Consider the following 22,173-nt stretch of genomic DNA (forward strand, 5'->3'; position numbering starts at 1 on the left):
ACCTTAATGTTGATCATCGTTAGTGATGTAACAAATGCTAGGAATTACCAAAAAAAAAAAAAAAAAAAAAAACACTAGCTTAAATCATTTACTAAAACTATATTAAACTATGTGCCGCAAGAAACTCAGCAGCTTCAGCTGCCAACAGCACAGCGCTCTCCAATGAGGTGAGGTTTCCACCTCTAAACCAATAGCCATGCATGTCAACTGATATCCTAGCATTGCTAGAGGTGGAAATGTCACCTCATTGGAGAGCAGCACTGTGCAGTGGTTGGCCAGAGGCATTGATTTTAGCTATCTACTTTCCTCACATATAGGGTGAGGTAGACACTTCTTAGTAAATGACAAACTACTTTTAGTTATGGTAAATCCTAGCATTTTATACGCTTCGAGTTACCACCACTTTAAGGACTAAAAAGTAATTTTAAATGAATGCATTAAATATTTGCATAAAACTGCATGGCAAGGCTACAGAATCCATATTCTAGTGACTGCCACTAAGATCCTTTTAGCATATGCAAATTACTCATCATCCTATTTTTGCAACAGATACATTTTGAATCCAGATACTTTTATTTACCATGGTTTCATCTATGCCGTTTTGTTATGTGAGAAAATGGCTGCTACAGGGACTGAATAGAGATATTCCAGTTTGGCAACCACTGCAGAAAGCTCAATTATGGTCCTAAATGGGTTAACCAGATAAAGGGACACTAAAATCAAATTTTCTTTTTCGTGATTCAGATAGAGCAGGCAATTTTAAGCAATGTTCTAATTTACTCCTATTATCAAATTTTCTTCATTCTCTTGGTAGCTTTATTTGAAATGCAAGAACGTAAGTTCAGATGCCGGCCCATTTTTAGTGAACAACCTGGGTTGTTCTTGCTTATTGGTGGATACATTCATCCACCAATAAAAAAGTGCTGTCCAGAGTCCTGAACAAAAAAAAAAAAAGCTTAGATGCCTTTTTTCAAATAGATAGCAAGAGAATAGAGAAAAATTAATATAAGTAAATTAGAAAGTTGCATGCTCTAACTGAATCACGTAAGTAAAAAAAAAATTTGGGTTCAGTGTCCCTTTAAGCTTAATTAAGCAATAGGTAGCAAGCATGAAATCCCAGGCTGTATGAAATGCTTGACACTATGTTCGGGAAGCCCTCTAAATTTAAAATTTAACATGCAATTATAGGAAGGGCACTTAATGCAAGTTATAAATAGTAAAATTATTTTAGTTCTAAAATGTTACTATAAAATGCAAGAAAGTATTTCATTACCTTGTGGAGAATTTTTTTTGGTAGTTTGAGCTGGTCCAGATTTTACCACTTTTTGTCGCTTTACAGGATTTTCAGAAGGCTTGGAAGGCTGCACATTCTTCCGTTTTGCACCTCTTTCAGCTCCAGCTTTTATAGCATATCCTCCCCTTTGCTGTAATTATAGAGCAATGCGTTATAAGATGATATGGCTTACTTTTATCTAATCCCTACACAATAAACCAATATTTGGGAATAGAAAAATGTCAATATGACAACACTTCAACAAATCTTGCTGAACTTGTGTGAAATACTATTAAGAAATGGGATTTTAGCTTGATGCCATTATGGAACAGTACTAAAGGCCTTCTACAGGAACTCTTTCCTCATGCTCCAGCTCAATGTACCTATACAAAAAGGAAAAAGAGGTCACTCACATTGGTAGATTCTAAATTACACTCACTGTCAAGATAATGACCCTCGCCTCAATTATTCTATCAGTACAGAAAAAAAAAAATGTATGCTTACCTATTTCTTTCTGGATATGTTGAGTCCACAGCGTCCTCAGTTACTGTTGGGAATAATCACTCCTGGCCAGCAGGAGGCGGCAAAGCACCACAGCAAAACTTTTAAGTATCCTTCCCCTTCCCACAATCCCCAGTCATTCGACTAAATGAAAATGGAAAGGTGTAGGTGCCTGGGGCTTAATGTAAAGTAAAAAAAAAAAAAAAAAAAAAAAAAAAAAAAAAAAAAACTTTAAAATACAGGGTGGGGCCGTGAACTCGCCAAATCCGGAGAAAAGAAATTTAACAGATAAACAAATGTTCTTTCCCAAGATATGGTGAGTCCACAGCGTCTTCAATCACTGTTGGGAACCAATACCAAGCTAAAGGACATTGACTAGGGGAGAGACAAGACAGGTAGACCTAAACAGAAGGCACCACTGCTTTTAGAACTTCCCAAAAGAAAACTCAGCCGAGGCAAAAGTATAAAATATATAAAATTTGGAAAAAGCATGCAAAGAGGACCAAGTTGCAGCCTTGCTAATCTGCTCAACAGAAGCTTCATTTTTGAAAGCCCAAGAAAAAACATCCCTAGTGGAATGAGCTGTGATTCTCTCAGAAGGCTGCTGTCCATCAGTCTCATATGCCAGAGCATCTATCAGGAAGGCCTGAGGATCACTTGACAATGAACGGTATTTTGGAAGCTTGGCATTCTGTCAAGACGCCATCAGATCCAATTCTAGGTACCCCTCATTTGATGGTTAACCTGTAGAACACCTCCAGATGGAGTTCCCACTCCCTGGGATGAAAAGTCAGTTTGCTCAGGAAATCCGCTTTTTGTGCTACAGAAAGTCTGTTAAGGATTTGACTATAATCACCACATACTACATATCAAAGGAAGTGATATCATTAAAACAGATCACTGTAACAAACAGCTACTTTTACATTGACTGTCCAATTGACATTTATACTATAACAGCTGAACTGTATTACCATTTGGACTTTTAGACCATCTAAGGAAATTCCTTTTATTTTAAGTACTTTTAAGGCTTTCCAGAGAAGCCTTTTATACACAAAAAAATAAATGCATGATTTAGTCAGTTTGTGTTTCATATGTTGAATAAAAAATCTTTTCAATTTACACATATTGTGTGGATTATGTATCCTTTATAGTACTTCTACATATATATTGCGTGGAGGATATATCCATTAGTTCTTATTTCTGTATCGTTTGTATTTAATTATATATATTTTTGCTTATTTGGGGCAGATTCCAATATTTTCCACATGGTTAAATATTTTACTATATAATATTATATTGCCTTTTAATCTCTTACTGCTTACTATCCTCTAGGCGCTTTAAATTAATACCTTTTTCATACAAACTTTCCCAAAATCACCTTCCATCCGTGAGCGTGAAGAAACGAGATCTGAGATTTTGCAAGTTGAAAATATGGTGCCTGAACCAGAACGTCATCCAGATAAGGCGCCACTGCAATTCTGAGACTGAATCACTGCCAATACAGCCCCCAGGACCTTTGAGAAAATGCTGGGAGCTGTGGCAAGGCCAAAAGGAAGAGTCAAACTGAAAGTTTTTGTCCAGAAAGGCAAATCTCAGAAATTTGTGTTGATCCCTGTGAATGGTCTTCAGGTCTACAGTCAACATGAACTGACCCTCTTGCACTAAAGGAAGAATGGAATGGAGAGTCTCCATTTTGAAGGACAGCACTGAGAAACTTGACACTTTAGATCTAGAATAGGCCTGAAAGTTTCCTTTTTTTGGGAACCACGTACAGATTGGAATAGAACCCTAGACCCTGTTCTTTTACTGGAACTATCACTCCCATAATGGAAAGGTCCTGAACACATTTCAAGAATGCCTCTATTTGGTGTGCAGATAAATTTGAGGTGGAACGGTCTTGAATTCTAATTTGTAACCCTGGCATACTATGTTCACAGATCTGGAACATCTCGTATCCATGCTTGAGTCTGCCCCCCACTTGAACCGGTCCCGGATCGGGGGCAAACCCTTCATGCTGACTTGAACTCAGCTGCGGGCTTCTTAGATTGCTTCCCCTTGTTCCAAGACTGACTGGGTTTCTAAGAAGACTTGGACTGTTCCTGCTTGGTAGAAGAGGGGAGGAAGACTTACTTCTGAAGTTACGAAAAGGAAGGAAACTTACTCAGACGTACTTTTGGCCTATTATCTTGTGGCAGCAAAGATCCTTTACCACCTGTGTAATCAGAAATAATTTCCGCCAAACCCAGCCCAAACAATGTCTTACCCTTTAAGGAATCGCCAAAAGCTTAGAGAAAACATCTGCTGATCAAGATTTCAGTCATAATGCTCTACGCGCAAAGATTGCAAAACCAGATATTTTGGCTCCCAACTTAAAACTGCAAAGAAGCATCAGTAAAGGAATTGGCTAACTTAAGTACCTTAATCCCATCTTGTATCTCCTCCAAGCCCCTTGAACTCTGAAAACTAAATTCATACTCTATGGAGGAGTAACTGGTATGAACACAGGCCTGATAAAATGATTGTACATCTGGGACATCTACCAGACGTTTGTGTAACAAACTAGAGAAAGACAGGGTTTTTACCCGTTCGGGAACTTGACGATAAACCTTCCTCCAAACCCTCTTGGAGAAAAGACAAAATTCTAGGAATCCTATCTACTCCATGAGTAGCCCATGGATTCACACTAAGATATTTACGCCATATCTTATAAATTCGACTAGTTACAGGCTTTTGAGCCTGAATCATGGTCACAATGACTAAGTCAGAAAAACCCTGCTTGGATAATAAGTGTTCAATCTCCAAGCAGTCAGTTTCAGATAAACCAGATTTGGGTGAAGGAGGGGCCCTTGAATTAGAAGGTCCCTCAACTGAAGTCTCCAAGGTGGCAGAGATGACCTGTCCACCAGATCTGCATACCAAATCCTACAAGGCAAAATCGGTGCTTTGAGAATCACCGAAGCCCTCTCCTGCTTGATTTGAGCAATGGCCCGAGGAAGAAAAACAAACTGAGGAAAAAGCTGGAGAACACTTCCAGATGGAAGTCACACTTCCCTGGATGAAAGGACTGCCTACTCAAGAAATCGGCCTCCCAAATGTCAACCTCCCTGGGATGTGGCTCGCCAATAGGCAGCAAGAATGTTAAGTTTCTGGGAAAGATTACCTGCTCTGCTGTTTGACGTGGACTGAGCAATGCCGCACCTCTCTCACAGCAAGAATGGGCCTCTGCGCACTGAATTATTTTGGATAACTGTCAACGCTAAGGAACTCCTCGTTCCTCCCTGATTGATGTAAGCCACTGACGACATTTTGATCGATTGGAACAAGGCTAACTAAGGCCAGGCCAGAAGAACATTGTAGATCGCTCTCAGCTCCAGAATGTTTATAGGAAAACAGACTCTGGCTGAGTGCAAACCCCCTGAGCCCTTAGGGAGCCCCAGACTGCTCCCCACCCTAGAAGGCTGGCGTCTGTTGTCCCAATCACCCAAGATGACCTGCGAAAGCCAAATCTGTATAATCTCCAATCCATTGCTTGAGCATGCTTAACTGCAGAGGTCTGAAATGGAACCGAGCAAACGGGATGAGGTCCATTACCACCATCAGCCCGATTACCTCGGTGCACTGAGACACTGAAGGCCAAGGAGTAGACTGAATGACTAGACATCAATCTCTGATCTCCTGACATCCTGTCAGAAAAATCTTCATTTACCTTCCACCAGAGAAATTGCAGGAAGCATAACCCCATGTCTGCGAGAAATCTTACTCGCTGTAAGGATGGCGCTTGGACTAGGATGTCGTCCAGATAGGGCGCCACTGCCATGCCCTGTAACCAAAGCACTGTCATAAATTGACCCTCTTGGATCAAGGGAAAAATGGAACGAATAGTTTCCATCTAGAAGACTCTTGAGATCTAAAAGGTGGACTGAAGATTCCCTCTTTTTTGGAGACCACAACCCGAATGGGATACAAAACCCAGACCCTGTACCTGTATTGGAACTGAAACAATCACTCCCAGGTCTGAGAGGTCTCCTACACAGTGTAATAACACCTCCTTTTGTCTGATCTATAGCTAATCCTAAAAGCAGAAAACTGCCTCTGGGAGGAAAACTTTTGTACTCCAAATTCTATTCCTGGAACACTAACTTCTATTGTCCAAGGATCCTGAACATCTCGAACCCAAACTTGAAGATGGAAAGACTGCACCCTACAAGATCCGATCCGGGATCGGGGTCATGTTCTTCCTGCCGTCTTTGATTTAACAGTTGGCCATTTGGATTTTTTTTTTTCGTTGCAAAAGATTATTTCAAGCCAGGTCACAACAAGGTCTTCCCTTGTAAGTAATCGCTAAAAGTTTAGACTTTGAGCATACATCCGTAGACCAAGGCTCTAACCATAAGGCTCTGTGAGCTGGAACAGAGAAACCTATGCTCCCTGATTACTTGAAGGGAAAAATTTGAAATAAAGGAATTAGCCCACTTGAAAGCTTTTATCCTGTCCTGGATTTTATCCATGGTAGTTTCTTGCTTAGTAGCAGACAACACAAACCAATATGCCGTCGCACTACTGACGGTAACAAAGTACACACAGCTGGTTGCCATTGTAAAGCCTAGTTTGCAACCCTTTTCTAATTTTTGGCCATAGCACCTGTGGGAAAAAAAAAAATCCTCTAGGGGTATAGTAGTTCTTAGCTAAATTGAAAACTACCCCTAGCTGAGTTGGCTATGGGAAACATCTTTTCAAATATAGGGAATGCAGTCTCTTCCATTCCTTATAACTTACTGGACGCACTAGGAAAGAATACACCAGTAGTGTTGGAGTCTCCCAGAGTAGCTAAAACCTTAAGTAACAAATGGAGATGTTCAAGCTAGAAAACCAACCTCAGGATCAAAAGATATTCATCTGGGTCTGAAAATTCTCTCTCAGATAATCCCGAAGTACCTTCCTCTTTTAATCTTAATAAAATTAACAGATTTAAAAAAAAAAAAAGTTACTGCCTCTAAATTTTAAACCAACTTTCTTTTTGCGTGCAGGAATTAGATTAACTAGCAAATATTGTAGCACCTACTTACACCTCAGTTATTTTGCTGAGGTGCCCATTTAAAATGCATAAGACTCTTTAACACCTTAGTTGGTTCCATCTTAGTATCAAAGCATAAAACATATTCGACCTCTCTATTCACATTTTTGTCAAATAGAAATGGAATATACTAACAAGAGGTACTGTAACTTTAAAGTGAAGTTCAAGTCTGCTGCTCTCAATTACATAATTCTATTTATCATAAAAAACTATGTTCATTCATCAAAACTCTAAATAATCGCTAACGTTTCATTTTTTAATTTTAATTTACCCTCCGTATTCCCGCAACTGTCCGCCCGACATTGTTTGCCTTTTGATTGACATTTTTTCAGAATTTGATTTCCAATCCCTTCACTTCCCCCGGGGCGTCCTGCCCCTTTCTCCCCGCATCATAACAGTTTCGCGCATGCGTATAACAGCGATTGTCTCCTTTGTCGTCATGCTCGTGCATGACTTGCGCGTTAGCCTGTGTCTCTGGATCCGATACTCTGATCCTGTATGAACTGCGGAATGGAACGAAATTTTTTACGCATGCGCGAATGAAGACAGGATACGCATGCGCATATCGCATCCGTTCTAGTGCACGAGCATTGAAGCGACGACATCAGCTCCGAAATCATATCCATTTTCTGTAAAAAAAAAAAAAAAGTAAACGACTATTATATTGGGAGGTTAATGTATACATGGGTGGTGCGCAGCTGTTTGAAATTGAACTTCACTTTAAATGTTAAGATATGGTAATTAACATTTCTAGGGGGTTCTTATACCAACTGTATGCACCATTTGGCAACTAAAAATTGGGTGTTACTGTGTCTGAGATAAAACGAACTGCTTTGTTTTTACAAGACTTAATGATAAAATGAAACGATCCCCAAACCTCAATTAAGGCTTGCTTAGGTGACTTGCCACCGGATTGGGAGCCTAACATGATCGAAGGAATCCGGTGAATGAAAATCTATAAATACAAAACGAGCAGTATCGCTGCTGCGTGACAAACAGCAGAGAAGATTCCGATTCAACAGAATTAAGGCTATGTGAAAAGGCGTGTAAATTGTGTAGCATAGCTCCGCCCATCGTGGGTTTATCGTTCCTGGGCAGCTAAACCTGATACAAAACATATCCGTCAGCCATCATGGCGGTATTAAGAACATCTCCAGTTTGGCTCGTATTTGCAAAATAAAGTCCTGGTAGTAAGAACCTGCCCCAAACAGTTCAAGCTAGTAATATAACGAGGCTAAAAACTCCCGGTCGGCTAGAAATGTAAAAGTAAGCCGCTGGGAGTAAGAATTTGCCCCAAATATTTCAAGGCCAGTTGCTGTTATCATAACCCCTAAGAGAGTCACTTCTCCTACGTCCCCAGTGCCTGCAGAAACTGCCCTATGACATATCCTCACTCTTAGGGATACTGTCATCTTGTGACCATGAATATATTAAAGTGCTAATATTTCTGCATACATCCCCCAGAAAATAAAACTCATCACTTACCTCAGAGATCTGGCTTGCGAGGTCCTCTCCCTCACATTGGCCTGTGGAAACAAGGACAGAGTATTTCTCCCTCAGACTTTCACAAACAGGGCAGCATACAATCTATGGGAGGCACAGTGAGAATTATGTCCCACCAGTTCCCATTGCTCTAAAGCCACCAAAGTCCTACTGAAGAGACTGATATGGACTACGGCTACACCCTAGGACAAAGCAGCACACTCTGGCACTACTTTAAAAATAATAAACTCTTGATTGAAGAATCTATACTAACACCTCGCTTTACCTCTTCCTATCACTAACGTAGGCAAAGAATGACTGGAGTGGGAGGGAAGGGAGGAGCTATTTAACAGCTTTGCTGTGGTGCTCTTTGCCTCCTGCTGACCAGGAGGTGAATATACCATTAGTAATTAAGATGATCCGTGGACTCATCGGGTCTTAAAAAAGAAATTAGGAATTGGAGCATGAGGAAACTGCCATCTCTGAGGTGTCAATAAGTAATCAAAAGCTAGAAACGGTTAAATATTTTACACATGACTGGACCAGAGACATAAGTTTTGCATAGTTTAAAACTTAGAACTATGATTAGCATTTTCTAAAAGGGAAAAAGTGTTTATTGGGTTTATTTTACATTCATTCTGTCTAAAGGTGCAATGGATTAAAAACATAGTACACTAAGGGTTAGACACTACCAAGTTCAATTTCATACAATTGACAGTCATTTCCGACCCTCAATGCACTAAACCTTCTGAACATAAGACAGTGGCAGCAAGAGCAGGATTTAGAAAAAAAAATCTAATGCTCTGTATAAGAAAGCAGTGACAATGGCAGCATGGCATTTTCCAAATACAAATATGGATTTGTTTCTCCACAGTTGAAAAACACATGCACTCTTCCACAACTAAGGTTCCAATTAACCTTAGCCATTAGTAAATTCTGATAAAACAGAACAGTTGCATATATTTTAGATGTAAATAATTTAATACATTGCACCTTTAATCTACTCAGAACTTCAAAAAGGTCTCAGCCTTTTAAAATTAAATATTACCATCTCACACCGGCAAGGATGAGATTGTGAAGGAAAATTAGATATCCTAAACGCAGTGTTGCCCCTTCTTTCTTAATAGAAAGAATTTCCATTACGCAAACATGTTTTTAGCTATTTAAACCAAGGGTAAACCCTGGTTTGCATAAATGTTTAGTTGTTACTACTACAGCATGGACAGTATATGCCATTTTAAAGTTCTGGTCTTGTAATGGTGCAAAGTGACTAATCAAAATGAAAAATCAGAAAGACTCTACTTACTCCTCTGCCACGACCTCTGCCTGGTGATGGTCCTCCAAAAGCAGCAAAGCTTCTGCTGCCAAATGCACTGCCAGGAAAACCAGGCATTCCTCTCCCCAGAGAGCCTACAGCTGCAGGCTTATTGTAGGGTGAAGAAACTCTGCCGTAGGAAGAGTAATCGTCTCTTCCTCTGCCATCCATATAATCATTCCTCAATGCTTCACGTGAGTAAGGAGATTCCCAGCTAGACCTGCCCTGGTTTCTACCTTCAAAAGTGTCAAGGCTATTCCGGTAGTTTTCATAGCGATCACCAAAACTATCTCCGAAGCTGTTGCGTTTGAGATCACTATTACCATAGCCAGATCTGTACAGATCTCGCCCAACCAGAGAAGACCTAGAGTCATAAGACTCATAAGGTCCAAACCTGGAAAATTTGCTGTGAGGAGAAAAATAAAGTGTATGAGCATAATGCAAAGGCATAGTATAAGCATTAGTTGACATTTATCAACTTTTTAAAGTTTGTGCATTTTGTTAAATACTTTTCTTGACTGCTTACCTAAGCAAACAAGATAGTTGAAGGCATAACATAACCAGTCTAAATAAATATTGTGCTTCAAGTATGCAAACACTTCTGTCGGTCCAGTATGGCACTGAATAAGTTAATTAGGAGGCAAAGATTTACTGGGTTACCAAGATCCACTTCTAGTATCTTGATACATTTTAGAATTCCCAACGGCTTTATCTGAATCAATACAATTATAAAACTAACATACCACCTGAATTGAAGAATGTGATATGCAATTTAAAAAAAAAAAAAAAAAAAAAAAAAAAAAAAAAAAAAAAAAAAAAAAAACACATTAAACAAAGATTTGAATCTGCATAAAAATAGCCCCACAAAAGAAAAACATTTTGCAACATACTGTGCAGATTCTCTTTTCTAAAAAAAGGTATTTTTATGCTTTTGAGTGCCATTTTAAACATAGCTCCACTACCCTTTTCTGACCAATCAAAGGATACAAATGGACACAGTATTAATATTCTTGACCATGTACAGTAAATTAGTGCATAGCAGTGCTCTCATAAGCTTATGTTCATACAGAACCCAATTTCTTCACTTTAGGTTTTTTTTTTATAAAAAAAAAACAAACATTTAGTAATTACCTGAAGTATTTTATAACTACAGTTTAATGTCCCTTTAAAGAAAGAAAACATGTCTGGGATACATATATGCACATTTTGTACTTTGTGAACTTTAGCATTAAGAGACACATGTTAGCAAGTGCATTTGTGAACAGGAAGAGTCTGTTTTTCATGCTGATGGTTCAAAAGCATCAAGCAGTTTATGTAGCTAATACAGACGTCATAATTCAATCAAATTTAGGTTTATGAAAAGGTCAGTTATTCAAGTTATCACGACAGATAAAGCAAAAAAGTGTTTAAACGGTTGTATGCATACAAGTTAAATCAGTAATCCTTCAGCTACATGTTGAGAAAAAAAGCCAGCTTCATCAGTGCTGCCTGTTACACTGCTTTACTGTGTTCTCATGAAATCTCACAAAACTTCATAGTAAACTTCAAATAAGATGGAAAATAAAAGCTATGTCTACACATGCCAGATGCACTCCCTTGCACGTCCCAGGAATAGCATCCTGATTAGCTGTTTAAAGTCCCTTTAACATAGGATGTGGCAGGAGAGGTAATTTTTAGCTAAAATCTTTTACATAGAGGTTAGAGATATTTTCTAGCCAGCTTTGCTTTAGCATTTCAACATCAAGCCCCTTTAAGTATTTTTATTATTTTTATTATTTTTATTATTTTTATTATTTTTATTATTATTATCTAAGAATCCCACCGCCCTTCAAAGATATCAATTCTTGCACTAATTAAAACTGCTTTGCCTGTACCCATCTGCTTACGTGCACTAATGATGACATGATCTGCCATGTTACATTTAAAGCTTACACCAGCTTGTGTCCAGTAACAAAAGTGCACAAGCTGGCATTATGCAGCCAAGCTGTAAACTGATAACCTTGGAGACAGCAGAGCCACTAACTTGTTTGCCAGGAAGCTAGACAAGAGGCACATTCTTAGCTGCCATGCATAACGTTTATAAGACTGCACGCAAGCAGCAGTTTTTATTCCTCTCAAGTGACCAGACATCCAAATATTACAAAAAATAGGAAAGGAACATGAACACTCAAAAGTAATGAGCACATAAGTTTCATTTGTGAGAGAGAAAAAAAATGTTATTTCTAAGATAATGCGCCTCTCTACAGCCTAAAACTACACTTCAAGCAATGTAAAGCTAATAAGCAACGAGTCACATGCACCATTTAAAATAAAAAAAAATATAATATATATAATGTTAAACGTCACCCTTTGTATAATCAGATCTAGAATGGAAACCATTTTAGGAGTTTAATCAGTTGTAATAAAGATGCGCTGTAACTTAATTTGTAATCTATCCATGCCATTCTAATACCCGATGCTCCAGCCACCCACTTCAAAAGCATTTTTGTGAGCTAAAGGTTTGAACTGTTCTACAATCTGAGATGTACATTTAAATTAGAGTTTCCATTCTGGATATTATAAAAAGGAAAGTTTAACATTAAAGTGCCATTAAACAGGTTATGATCTGTGCATATCCTAAAAGGGCACAATTAAATAGGTTGCATAAAAAAAAAAAAAAAAAAGTTTAAAAATGGCTGGCAAGTATTTTAAAATAATTTTCAAAAATAAGCAAAAATACTATCCCCATTATCAGTGTTTAGACACAGGCATTTTATTTTAGCCGAGTTCACAGCTTCTATGCATGCGCCAGCAGATAATCAGCGTTCACTTTTGTATTCTACCAAAACAATAGATACAGCCATAGAAGGAAATCTGTGGGGAGAGTTAGCTTTACAATTAGGAAACTAGAAAAAGGTTTATGGTGAGACCCTGCATTATAAATTTGTAGGTAAAGTAATTAAAGGGACGCTAAACCCCAAATTCTCTTTGATTTAGACAGAGCATGCCATTTTAAGCAACTTTCTAATTCACTAATTCATTTTTCTTCGTTCTTTTGTGATCTTTATTTAAAAAGCAGGAATGTAAAGCTTAAGAGCCAGCCCATCTTTGGTTCAGAACATGGGTTCTGCTCGCTTATTTGTTTTCTAAATTTAGCCAACAATAATCAAGGGCTATCCCTAACCTAAACCTAAAATGGGCTGGCTCCAAAGCTTTAAATTACTGCTTTTTAAATAAAGATAGCAAGAGAGTGAAGGAAATTGATAGGAGTAAATTAGAAAGTTGCTCAAAATTGCTGCTCTCTGAATCATAAAAGAAAAAATAAATGTGGATTTAGTATCCCTTTAACAACCAACGTCATATACAGGGTACATCATACAAAAACTGGTAGTTAACAACCAACCCTGTACGTCAGGGGTTTCAAGTGGTGGAAGCGATCCTGATCTCTTCCAGGTTTTGCCGTGATGCCTCAATAGAGGCATCGCTGCAATACCTTTACTTGCACACCGATGCAAAGAGCCACTGCAGGGAGACAGGTGGACAGCCCATCGCTGTTGAACTACCAGCCAGCAGTAGAAATTCACTCCAGTGTGCGTGCAGGAGGCAGGGTGTGTGCATGCAAGCAATCTGCATTTTAACTTGGTGCAAGAGGGTGGTGGGAGGAGAAGGTGAGAGGGAAGGGGGATATAATGTTAGGAAAGGGGTCTGGGGGGTAGGGTATTGAGGGGGGCAGCTACACTACAGAAAAGCGGGAATAATAAAGCCCAATTTTATTGCAAAGTGCGTATTGGCAGACAGTTGCCAGTACCCAAAAAGAGGCAAATAGTGGGGGGAGGGTTAGAGCGCAGTTTGGGGGGCCTAGGGAGGTTGGGTGGTAAGGGGGGGATCCTACACTGCAGAAAATATAATTTAAAAAAACTAAAATCGAGTAAATAGTGTGATGAAAATAATGGTATCTTTAGAAAGTCCATTTAATGGCGAGAGACTGTATATAATGTGTGGGTACAGTAAATGAGTAAGAGGAAAATTACAGCTAAACACAAAAACGCAGAAATGTAAAAATAGCCCTGGTCCTTAAAGGGCTAGTTCACTCAGCAGAGGGGATTATTTAGCAGCAATAACATTATATTAACAATAAAAGTAATGATTTTTTACTTATACTTCTGTCCTAACCGTTGTGCGTGGCGATCCCGGGACACCCTGATAAAAGGACTGGTCAAATGCACTATATCAGCCCACCCTATGACCAATCAATTTGCGCTATTTGGCTATATGCAAATTAACTTTGAAATGTGCAATCTACATCAAACACGCTCCCTATACATTAGTGTACTCGCAAAACTAGGGGCACGCATCAAAGGTTATTTACAGGCTTTATTTTGCTTTTCAAGACTGATTGCTATAAAAACTAAGCAAGTTCAGTAGAATGGATTACAGTTATAGAACAGTATAGCAGATCTTATTCTTCAATAGCTTCAGTGCTCTCCCTGCTTCTTTCCTGTTATGGCTATGAATATCTAATCAGCTCTTGAAAAAGATATAGCAGGAAAAAAGCAGGGGGGGGGCAATGGAGCTGTTGCAGAATATGATTGTATCTGATACCTTATTGCCAACCATAAATCTCAGAATGATCAGGCATGGTGTTTGAATCATGATGCTTTAGTCACATGTAGCATGGGTTTATACCACTGAAAAATAATTTTACTAAAAGCATTTATGCAAATAGTGTACATAACAACAAAAAAGCTTCTATTTAAAATTTATTTAAATGCACCCATGCTATGGTTGCCACCTCAGCCATGTTTTCCTGGACACTTGTAATACACATGCTGTAAGGTGTGCAGGGAGGAACATGTATTGTAATGTCCATCAGCGCTATTCATGTAATATCTAGAAAATGCTTTTTCTGCCCTGCTTACCATGTAAATCATGAGTAACCAGGAAAATATGGCCTAGGCGGCAACCCTAACCCATTCACATTTCAATTTTGACCTGTCCCTTTAACCATTTAAATAGGATTTCTCAAGAAGCCAGACAAGTACATAAACTAATTTCTGCAGTCTGATTTTAAAGTTACTTGAACCAGCAGCACATTTGGTTTTCAAAACCACTAAGCACTTTAGATAGGACAGAAAGCTGATTCAAGTGTCCTTTTAAAGGGACATTATACACTCATTTTTTCTTCGCATAAATGTTTTGTAGATGATTTATTTATATAGCCCATAAAGTTTTTTATTTAAAAATAAATGTATAGTTTTGCTTATTTTTAAATAACATTGCTCTGATTTTCAGACTCCTAACCAAGCCCCAAAGTTTTATTTGAATACCGTCAGATACCTACTCCAGCTTGCTGCTGTTTGTGTAAAGGGTCTTTTGATATGCAAAAGAAGGGGGAGGGGAGGGGGTCTTATTTGCCACTTGCAGTGGGCTTCCAGCTACCCTTTCAACAGAGCCAAACTGACAGCTTCTAAGTAAGTTTTTAAACAGTTTTATACTGGATTTTTATTTCCATATCTGTGCATCTTATTCTTTATAGTAGTGTCTATTACATGCAGTTATATGAAAATGAGTGTATACTGTCCCTTTAAGGATGAACTGTTTGTTTTGGAGTTTAAACAGGAAGCATCTCAGACTGGTTACTGGCACTGCTTTATTCATCTGCCAATGATAATTTAATATTTAAAGCTGCTATGTACTGTGGAGCAAATAGGCTATTACAACATGCAAAAAGCTTATGTCCCTTTAACTTCAAAAGCACACTGCCCCTAAAGTTATGACAAGCACAAAGAATAAACTATATGCTCAATGACAGTGTTTGAAACATTAAAGGGACATAATACTCATATGCTAAATCACTTGAAACTGATGCAGTATAACTATAAAAAGCTGACAGGAAAATATCACCTGAGCATCTCTATGTTACAAAGGAAGATATTTTACCTCAGCTCAGCAGAGTAAGTTCTGTGTAAAAAGTTACTCAGCTGCAGGTTAAAAAAAAAAAAATGAGCAGCCAATCAGCATCAGCAGTGCTGAGGTCATGAACTCTTACTGTGATCTCATGAGATTTCACTTAACTCTCATGAGATTTCATTGTAAGCTTCCCTTACCTGATTGGTGAAATAAGATGAGAGTTCACGAGGCTCATCCCCTAAGCTGTCCCAGGACACACTAATATGCTGCTTAGAAATCCTTTACAATGGGAGGTGGCTACTGAGGAACTTTAGGTAAAATATCTTTTTTACATAGAGATGTTCAGGTGATATTTTCTAATCAGCTTTTTACAGCTATGCTGCATCACTTTCAAGTGTTTAAACATTTGGGTATTATAATGAGAATTGTATGCCAAAAGCTTCAGTATTTCAATTGACCTATTTTCTGCAAAAATGCAGATATGGAAAGTGAAAAGGCTGAAATACAAATTGATAGCAAGGAAAAGTATATGTGGCAGCAAACCCCTAATGAAGCAGGTTAGTCTATAGTCTGCATTACCTGTCACTTGTGTTTTGCCTTGCATAGGATGGGCCACCAAAGTTGTCTAGTTCTCTTGAAGCATATAAACCATTTTTATAATCTACAACAATAGCTGAAAAGAGAAAAGTTAAAATTAAACATAATATAAAATAAGTAGTTTTTTTGTATAATTTGTTTTACTTGGGCAAACTGCACACAACACTGGTCTTTAGAGCAACCAATCTAAAAGTTGGCCTCGGCTATTTTGCTTTCCTAAGCTCCATTGTCCAGACAAATTGCAGGAAAGCGGGCAAAATAAAGTAATGCAAAGTTATATCAAGCGAATATTTAGGATTAAAATCTCTAAAAGTGTTTAAAAAGGAGCTAGAATTCCTAATCACTCGATACAGAAGGCGGGGACTGATCTCAGGCCTACAATGGCAGAGAAGCTTTATCGGCCCCTATTACACGATTATATGATTTCCTGCAAATATATTAACTTGAAAAAAAGGTGGATATTAACCCATAAGGATCTACACGAAGAGTTTAAAAAAAGCCAGAGTAACATGTCTGACAATTGCCTCAGGCCCTGTGCTCGTTAGATTTGTGCGACCATATTTCATTTTCATAACACTCAAAACTACTTCACAATTGAATATAAATACAGTAAAACAAAGTTAATGTAAGATGAATAAATTATACCGTCATTTACGCGAGCACGGGCTCCCACAGCGCGCATTCGGGACATAGAGGACGCCATTACTGCAACTCAGGGCCTGCTTTTAACCTCACAAATTGTACACAGCAGAGTGGCGTCAACCGGAGCCTTCCAAAAACCGAACAAAGCCGGTAGTCTAAATTACACGAAAGAAAACTTAGGTATAACCGGCAGCCGCCCTCACTATAGTCTCCACCAGGAAGCTACTGACACACAGCCCGCGAACTTAAGGCGTCAGGACAAGAAGGCGCAAGCTGTGGCGTCACGTTAAATTAACTCGCGTACGCTATTGGCTGGCTAGGCTGATCCCTGCCACGTGATTTAAGAGAGGTTTGCGGATTGTGTCACGTGACGCGGAACCGCCTAGCCTGCCAATAATCAACCTGTTACAGCCAGGATAAAAGGAGTCTAACTGCAGACTGGAGCTCAGGAAACATGTGACCTCCACTCAAAGCTTTTTTCCCCCCCTAAATCAACTTTAATGTAACAAACAACCTATAGACAATCATTCTGAAAACGAAACATTTTGCAGCTTTCTTGTTCCTAATGTTCATTCACAGTGGTTTATGCTGATTGTCATTTATAATGTAACCACTGTAAATGAAGATTAAAGGGACAGTCTAGGCCAAAATAAACTTTCATGATTCAGATAGAGCATGTAATTTTAAACAATTTTCCAATTTACTTTTATCACCAATTTTACTTTGTTCTATTGGCTGCAAAATGTACAAGAATGAAGTTGGATTCTTAAGGCTGTGACACACTGCAAGCAGAGCGACGCACAGCGTGTACATGCGGCTGTGTGCGCTCAGTGTGTCCTGCCTTTTCATCTCTGAGCACTCTGCTGCGTCAGGGCGCGTAGCTGAGCGCTCAGAGATGAAATATTTGAACTTCAGAAGCGATGCGACGCAGCTGCTTCGCCTCGCGCCGCATCGCTTGCAGTGTGTCAGGGGCTTAATTCAGTCAGCTTCTTATTCTGCAACTGATTACAATTTGCAAAATAAATATATCTACCATTATTTTTATTTTAAATAAAATAATACACTTTCATACCTCCCAACATTTCAAAATTCCAAAGAAAAAAAGAAAACCACTATTTGGCACACACTTAAACACATAGGTAGATCCGCAGAAAGGGAGCCAAAAAAATAAAACAACTTTTGCTGTCAAATATTAAAATACAAATATTGGAGCATCTGGATTAAACACACTACAATTGTCTATTTCAAAATAAGACAATAATCGTTTGCAAAATGAAGCAGATTCCAACACTGTCAGAGGCCCATTGTAAGATGTCCACCGAGATAGAAAAAGATCCCTAAAAAACTACTGACTATGATTTGGTGCTACCCACATAGGTGGGTGAAGGGTGGGGCTTATCAGACGATCTCTTGGTAGGCAGCTGCTTACAATTATTGTGAAAAAGATACGGGCTTGCAGTGATTAAGGTAATTACCTGTATATCAATCACACAGAGCACACAAATAAAGTATAACCATGTCCAGATTACTCACAGACAGGTGAATGCCTAACGCACGTTTCACCTGGGCTTTCTTAGAGCCTCAACAATTTGACAGTAAAAGTTAAGTTTTATTTATTTTGTTGCTCCCTTTCTGCAGATCTACCTATGTGTTTAAGTGGGTGGCCAATTAGGGGTTTTCTTTTTTTGGGGGATTACAAAATATATGAAGTGACAAGGTTGTCACCAATATGTTTGCCATAAAGAGCGTTGGGCCAGGCTGTTAACACGTCTGTTGTATGATGGGGTGCACGCCCTGTATATATCCACATATAAATGAGTGGCCCACAGGATTTTAACCCATTTAAAATATCAATTACTCAGAATTATGCCATGTTTGCCATCTGTTTATTGCAATATAAGATGATTTTTTTAATAAAATGTAATTTTTTGGAAAGTGTATTATTTTATTTAAAATAAAAATAATGCTAGATATCTATATTTTGCAAATTGCAATCAGTTGCAGAATAAGAAGCTGACTAAATAAAAAAGACATATATTATACATTTTGCAGCTTTCTTGTTTTTAATGTTCATTCACAGTGGTTACTTTATAAATGACAGTCACAGTGGTTACCTTATAAATGACAATCACAGTGGTTACCTTATAAATGACAGTCACAGTGGTTACGTTATAAATGACAATCACAGTGGTTACCTTATAAATGACAGTCACAGTGGTTACCTTATAAATGACAGTCACAGTGGTTACCTTATAAATGACAGTCACAGTGGTTACGTTATAAATGACAATCACAGTGGTTACCTTATAAATGACAATCACAGTGGTTACCTTATAAATGACAGTCACAGTGGTTACCTTATAAATGACAATCACAGTGGTTACCTTATAAATGACAATCACAGTGGTTACCTTATAAATGACAGTCACGGTGGTTACCTTATAAATGACAGTCACGGTGGTTACCTTATAAATGACAGTCACAGTGGTTACCTTATAAATGACAGTCACAGTGGTTACTTTATAAATGACAGTCACGGTGGTTACCTTATAAATGACAATCAGCATAAACCACTGTGAGTGAACATTACAGGGACATAATACTTATATGCTAAATCACTTGAAACTGATGCAGTATAACTGTAAAAAGCTGATAGGAAAATATCACCTGAGCATCTCTATGTAAAAAAGGAAGATATTTTACCTCAAAATCTCCTCAGCTCAGCAGAGTAAACTCTGTGTAAAAAGTTATACTCAGCTGCTGCTCAGCTGCAGGTAAAAAAAGAAAAAGAAATGAACAGCAGCCAATCAGCATCAACAATGCTGAGGTCATGAACTCTCTTACTGTGATCTCATGAGATTTCACTTAACTCTCATGAGATTTCATTGTAAACTTCCTTACACTGAATAGGGAAATAAGATTAGTGTGCACGTAAGCTCACTCCTTCCGCTGTCCCGGGACAGACATATTGATTTGTTGCTTAGAAGAAATGGGATGTGGCTACTGAGAAACTTTTGAGGTAAAATATCTTTCTTTTTTACATAGAAATGTTCAGGTGATATTTTCTAGTCAGTCTTTTACAGCTATGCTGCATCACTTTCGCCTTTACTGGATTTACTGGGATGTGTGAAAGAAAAAACCTTCTCACAGGAGGTCTTACTCTAAAATCCTATTCGGTACCCTTGAGAGACAATACTCTGAATCCAATTACTTTGGACAGAATCTGCCCAAATGTTTTGGAAGAATCTTAATCTGCCCCCTACCAGCTGAGCTGGAATGAGGGCCGCACCTTCATGCAGACTTGGGGGCTGGCTTTGGTTTCTTAAATGGTTTGGATTTACTCCAACTTGAAGGTTTCCAATTGGAACCAGATTCTTTGGGGGAAGGGTTAGGTTTCTGTTCCTTATTTTGTCGAAAGGAACGAAAGCGGTTAAAAGCTTTAGATTTACCCTTAGGTCTTTATCCTGAGACAAAAAAAACTTCCTTTCCCCCAGTGACAGATGAAATAATCGAATCCAACTGAGAACCAAATAACTTATTACCTTGGAAAGAAAGAGATAGTAATCTAGACTTAGATACCATGTCAGCATTCCAATATTTAAGCCACAAAGCTCTTCTAGCTAAAATAGCCAAAGACATAGATTTAACATCAATTTTGATGATATCAAAAATGGCATCACAAATAAAATGATTAGCATGTTTAAGCAAGCGAACAATGCTAGACAAATCAGGATCCGTTTCCTGTTGCGCTAATGTTCATTCACAATGAGCTGAGCGCTCAGAGATGAAATATTTGAACTTCAGAAGCGATGCGACGCGGAGCGAAGCAGCTGCTTCGCCTCGCGCCGCATCGCTTGCAGTGTGTCACGGGCTTAATTCAGTCAGCTTCTTATTCTGCAACTGATTACAATTTGCAAAATAAATATATCTACCATTATTTTTATTTTAAATAAAATAATACACTTTCATACCTCCCAACATTTCAAAATTCCAAAGAAAAAAAGAAAACCACTATTTGGCACACACTTAAACACATAGGTAGATCTGCAGAAAGGGAGCCAAAAAAATAAAACAACTTTTGCTGTCAAATATTAAAATACAAATATTGGAGCATCTGGATTAAACACACTACAATTGTCTATTTCAAAATAAGACAATAATCGTTTGCAAAATGAAGCAGATTCCAACACTGTCAGAGGCCCATTGTAAGATGTCCACCGAGATAGAAAAAGATCCCTAAAAAACTACTGACTATGATTTGGTGCTACCCACATAGGTGGGTGAAGGGTGGGGCTTATCAGACAATCTCTTGGTAGGCAGCTGCTTACAATTATTGTGAAAAAGATACGGGCTTGCAGTGATTAAGGTAATTACCTGTATATCAATCACACAGAGCACACAAATAAAGTATAACCATGTCCAGATTACTCACAGACAGGTGAACGCCTAACGCACGTTTCACCTGGGCTTTCTTAGAGCCTCAACAATTTGACAGTAAAAGTTAAGTTTTATTTATTTTGTTGCTCCCTTTCTGCAGATCTACCTATGTGTTTAAGTGGGTGGCCAATTAGGGGTTTTCTTTTTTTGGGGGATTACAAAATATATGAAGTGACAAGGTTGTCACCAATATGTTTGCCATAAAGAGCGTTGGGCCAGGCTGTTAACACGTCTGTTGTATGATGGGGTGCACGCCCTGTATATATCCACATATAAATGAGTGGCCCACATGATTTTAACCCATTTAAAATATCAGTTACTCAGAATTATGCCATGTTTGCCATCTGTTTATTGCAATATAAGATGATTTTTTTAATAAAATGTAATTTTTTGGAAAGTGTATTATTTTATTTAAAATAAAAATAATGCTAGATATCTTTATTTTGCAAATTGCAATCAGTTGCAGAATAAGAAGCTGACTAAATAAAAAAGACATATATTATACATTTTGCAGCTTTCTTGTTTTTAATGTTCATTCACAGTGGTTACTTTATAAATAACAGTCACAGTGGTTACCTTTATAAATGACAGTCACAGTGGTTACCTTATAAATGACAGTCACAGTGGTTACGTTATAAATGACAATCACAGTGGTTACCTTATAAATGACAATCACAGTGGTTACCTTATAAATGACAATCACAGTGGTTACTTTATAAATGACAGTCACAGTGGTTACTTTATAAATGACAGTCACAGTGGTTACCTTATAAATTACAATCACAGTGGTTACCTTATAAATGACAGTCACAGTGGTTACCTTATAAATGACAGTCACAGTGGTTACCTTATAAATGACAGTCACGGTGGTTACCTTATAAATGACAGTCACAGTGGTTACCTTATAAATGACAGTCACAGTGGTTACTTTATAAATGACAGTCACGGTGGTTACCTTATAAA

The 22,173-nt window shown here is 38.2% G+C and overlaps 1 protein-coding gene across 1 annotated transcript in view; it reads right to left on the bottom strand.

Annotated features, from left to right (window-relative positions):
• The window catches only part of LOC128641391 (DBIRD complex subunit ZNF326), a 62,036-nt gene extending 44,972 nt beyond the window's left edge, over positions 1-17,064 (bottom strand). The window contains exons 1-4 of the mRNA XM_053694017.1: positions 16,777-17,064; positions 16,114-16,207; positions 9,637-10,051; positions 1,274-1,424 (exon numbers count right to left, since the gene is read on the bottom strand). Of these exons, the coding sequence (XP_053549992.1) occupies positions 1,274-1,424; positions 9,637-10,051; positions 16,114-16,207; positions 16,777-16,834 (718 nt within the window). The 5' untranslated portion in view covers positions 16,835-17,064. The remainder of the gene's footprint in view (positions 1-1,273; positions 1,425-9,636; positions 10,052-16,113; positions 16,208-16,776) is intronic.
• Between the last annotated feature and the right edge of the window lie 5,109 nt (positions 17,065-22,173).

The sequence above is a fragment of the Bombina bombina genome, chromosome 10, assembly GCF_027579735.1.
Source record: "Bombina bombina isolate aBomBom1 chromosome 10, aBomBom1.pri, whole genome shotgun sequence".
Lineage (NCBI taxonomy): Eukaryota > Metazoa > Chordata > Amphibia > Anura > Bombinatoridae > Bombina > Bombina bombina.